The sequence below is a fragment of the Miscanthus floridulus genome, chromosome 1 (assembly GCF_019320115.1).
Source record: "Miscanthus floridulus cultivar M001 chromosome 1, ASM1932011v1, whole genome shotgun sequence".
Classification (NCBI taxonomy): domain Eukaryota; kingdom Viridiplantae; phylum Streptophyta; class Magnoliopsida; order Poales; family Poaceae; genus Miscanthus; species Miscanthus floridulus.
Genome location: NC_089580.1, coordinates 51,097,792 through 51,101,768, shown reverse-complemented (window position 1 = coordinate 51,101,768; position 3,977 = coordinate 51,097,792). Strand labels below are relative to the sequence as shown.

The 3,977-nt window shown below is 48.4% G+C and overlaps 1 protein-coding gene and 1 pseudogene across 1 annotated transcript; one reads left to right on the top strand and one right to left on the bottom strand.

Moving 5' to 3' along the window:
- Positions 1-109: 109 nt before the first annotated feature.
- LOC136456578 (small ribosomal subunit protein uS5c-like) lies at positions 110-943 on the bottom strand. Its single transcript, XM_066456493.1, has one exon. The coding sequence runs from the start codon at positions 854-856 to the stop codon at positions 110-112; it is 747 nt and encodes a 248-aa protein (XP_066312590.1). The 5' UTR covers positions 857-943.
- A 172-nt stretch (positions 944-1,115) lies between these two features.
- On the top strand, positions 1,116-2,966 carry LOC136456572 (F-box protein At5g07610-like; annotated as a pseudogene).
- Positions 2,967-3,977: the final 1,011 nt, after the last annotated feature.

Here is a 3,977-nt window from a genome sequence, read left to right as displayed (position 1 = left end):
AACCTTGACCGCTCAATGTACGGAATATCTCACTAAATTCAAACTAACAAGGATTAGGTGTAGGCTAACCATCTTGGGACTTGGGAGCAATTCAAGTAACAAGCGAATCTTAAGTAGTGCTGGACAATGTCACTGACCTGTGCGGGAACGTGGAGTACTTAGTGAGCGGCACTGTGACAAGGTTGCGTCGTCCGTTCATGGCGGCCTTGGTGATGGCCTCCGTGACCTCCTTGGCCTTTCCCACGCCAACGCCAACGTGGCCTTTCATGTCTCCAACGACGACGATTGCGCGGTAGGAGAGCTGCCTGCCTCCCTTGACGACCTTGGTGACGCGGTTGACCTGCACGACGCGCTCGGTGAAATCGTCGTTGGGGCGCTGCTCCCGGTCCATGTCGATGGGGTCGACCACCTTGACCTCGTAGACGTTGTTCCCCAGCAACGACTCGCCGCTGAAGGCCGGCCCGTAGAGCGACTCGTACGCCGCCGCCACGTCTTCTGGGGACTCCGGCAGCAGCTCGTCAAACGCCGCAGGCTCGACGTAGCCCTCGGGGGGCGCCGCGAACTGGAACTCGGAGGAGGACACCGGCTCCGGCCGCGGCTTCTCGTCCTCGTCGTCCTCCTCCTCGTCCCCAGCGGCGGCAGATTCCTCCGCGTCTCCTCCCTCCTCGGCGACGGAGTCGTCCCAGGAGGAGGCCTTTGGGACAGGGAGGAGGAGGCGGCGGGAGGCAGCGAGGAGGAGGGGTTGAGGGTGGAGGCGGAGGCGGAGGCGGAGGCCGAGAGAGGGGAAGGGCGCGGATGGGATCGGGGCGGAGGGGGAGATAGTTGCTATGGCCATGGCGGTGGCAGTGGCCGCCATTTTGGAGTTGTAGGACGCCCCGGCGACGGCGATGGAGGGGAGGGGGAGGCGGAGGCCGGTGAAGTGCGGGGATGGGAGTGGCCGTTGCGCAGCTTATCCCTTCGTTATCCAGTGTGGAGACGGGGCAGCCTTGTTGGATCATTAATGGGCCACATGGGCCAGACGGATCGGCCCATCCCAGGCTCCTTGCCGAAGGGGAACGGGAATCCCATTATTGCGCTGTTGGGCCAGCGGGCGGTAGGGTGCCCTTCGCCAGCACTCGTCCAGGTCTTCCTCCCCTCGACGGAAGACAGAAGACGCCGCCGCTGGAGTTTGTCCGGAAAAACTCGCCCCGTCCGACTCGTCATCGTGGGTGTCGTGGCCATGGAAAAGGCGAGCGCCGAGCGTCGGGGGCAACGGCGAATATCCAAACGGCGGTAGTCGTAGTTGGCTGCCCAAGTTTGATGCTGGGGGCGCCGCCGCCGCCAATCGCCATGCGTCTTCATTCAGGTAAGAAAACAGGGTATCGTGTTTTTATCAATTGATTCAGTTCGACTTGCTGGATTCTTTTTACTGAAACGTAGAACTGAGCAGGTCTACAGTTTTGGTGGTGAGTGGTGACTGATTATTGATTGACCTGTGCCCCACGGAACGGATGGATTCCTCCAGGAAGAGGGCCGGAGCCGCAACTGCCGCCGCCGACCTCACCGATGACCTCGTCGTCGAGGTACTGTCTCGCCTGCCGGTCAAATCGATCTGCCGATTCAAGTGCGTCTCCCGTCACTGGCACGGCCTCATCTCTCACCCCGAGCACCGCAAGAACATTCCCCAGACAATATCTGGCTTCTTCTACCCTCACTACCTGTTGAACCAAGAGAACGAGATCACAGCAATTCCCGAATTCATCGGCATCAGGGGGACCGAAGAACCTCCATTTCTGGACCCTTCGTTGCCTTTCTTGCCTGGCTACAGGTGGATCCGTCCTAAGGACTGCTGCGGTGGCCTTCTCCTCAACATGTGCTGGAAGATGAATCCCAGAGATGAATTCAATTATGTGGTGTGCAACCCCGCTGCTGATAAATGGGTGGTCCTGCCTGAGCCCCTTGACAACAACAGCCCAGTGTCTACAATGCATTTGGGTTTTGACCCGGCTGTCTCCTCTCACTTCCATGTGTTCCGGCTCCTAGAGGAAGATCAGTACGGATATATCACTGGCCTGGAAATTTACTCATCGGAAACTGGAGCGTGGAGTCACAAGGAAAATGGTTGGAGCGATGAGGTTGTGCCGGTCAGGGAAAGAGGTGTCTTTATGAATGGAATACTCCATTTGATCGCCGTTGATTCCACTATACTGACAGTTGACAAGGGAAGACATGGAGGACCATTCCTTTGCTGGAAAGTATGAATTTTGAAAACTTTGCTAAGGGCCCTGTTGCTTTTATTGGTCAATCACAGGGGCGCTTGTGCTATATAAATACTAGGAGACATCTCACTTCTAAAATATCAGTCTGGATTCTTGAAGACTATAGTGCGGGTCAATGGATGTTTAAGTATAATGTTAGCACTTCCCAGCTTTGTGGAGGGGCGGATCTCATGTTCGAGCGGGATTATTCTTTAATCGCAATCCACCCAGAGTGCAATGTGATTTTCGTTGTTTGGAAATGTGGGAATCTGCTAATGTCATATGACATGGATCATGGGAAAGTTTGTGTTATATGTAGTCTCACAGAGCCTTTTTATGATGCATTTCTACCATATTTTCCATATGTTCCTTTTTTCCCAGACTCACTGGCTGATCAAAACTAGAAGCACAACACAAAAGGTGAAGATCAACAATTGTGGCTACAAAATGCTATGGATGTCTTCTCATGAGCTGGGACTTCGGTTGTGACCAAATTAAATGATGAGGATAGGTTATCTACTTTATTTTCTCTTCTTTTCATAGTCTGTGTTTATGGTGGTATGATACATTCCTGGTCTTGTTTTGAAGAATTGCTATGAATCGACAATCACAAAGAGGTTGTCTGCAGTGCCATATTTTGACTGCATTCATCTAATTCTCCATCATAGCTATTCCCTCCATCTTGGAATATAGTATGTTGTGACTTCTAAAATTTGTACTGGTATATAATACATTATATGTGGTGTCCATACTTAAATTTCGCAAAGTTTGCTAAAACAGAAACCATAATTTGAGGAGAAACTCCTTAAATGGGTTTCATCTATAGGTACATGCGTCATTTGAATATTCACTTAAATTGTCTTAAAATTTTTAGAATGCGCTATATTATAGGACAGAGGGAGTAGTCCATTTGATGGATATATTTGACCACCTACATTTTCGAGTAAGATGTATCCCCAGTTCCTCACTAGGTGAAATCATTTTAGAAGAACCAAATTGTTGCATTTTCAGTTTTACAAATGGTAATTGGTAATTAGTTGTGAAGAATGGACATTAAAATACAGCTGTTGTCAACCATGAAGATTCTGCAGCTTAAGTATACAAAAATTACTTATAAATTTGTCTCTGCTTCTTTTAACTAATTATTATATATATTTATATTTTTTGAGACTAGGATAGTTATGTGCATTTGCGTATTCTGTAGAAACATTCATTTTCAGGACCATAGGTCCATAGCACATCTTTATACCTAAGATTTGGTGTTGGAAAGGTAGAGGTGACAATGATCAGAATCGGATGAAAGTGTCAAAAATGTTTCCTAACTCACCTTTTTTTTTTTGTCAATTCATAGCTAAATATAAATACAAAGTCAGAGTTAAAAATTGTCAATCTAAAAAGTGGAGATGTTGGAGCGAAAACATGCATGACATGGGTTTGCAGAGTGAATTGACTGTGCCAAGGAAGACACTGGGAGTCAGCAACTCACGTACGATCTAACTGCATCTAGTATCGTTAATTTTATTGCTTTTTTTTTAGGAAACGTTAATTTTATTGCTGATTATTCAATTATTATGAAACGTATTATCATAACGGGCTCTCTCTTTGGCCCTGTTCGCTGGTCTGAAACTTGGCTGAAAAATACTGTTCCGACTGAATTATTGTGAGAGAAAAATACTATTTTGGCTGAAAAAAGAAGCCGAAAAGTTGAATATGGGGTAAGCCGTCTTTTTCTCTACATAA

Coding starts and splice junctions, on each gene's coding strand:
- LOC136456578 (XM_066456493.1), bottom strand. CDS start 856: ATGGCGGCCACTGCCACCGCCATGGCCATAGCAACTATCTCCCCCTCC.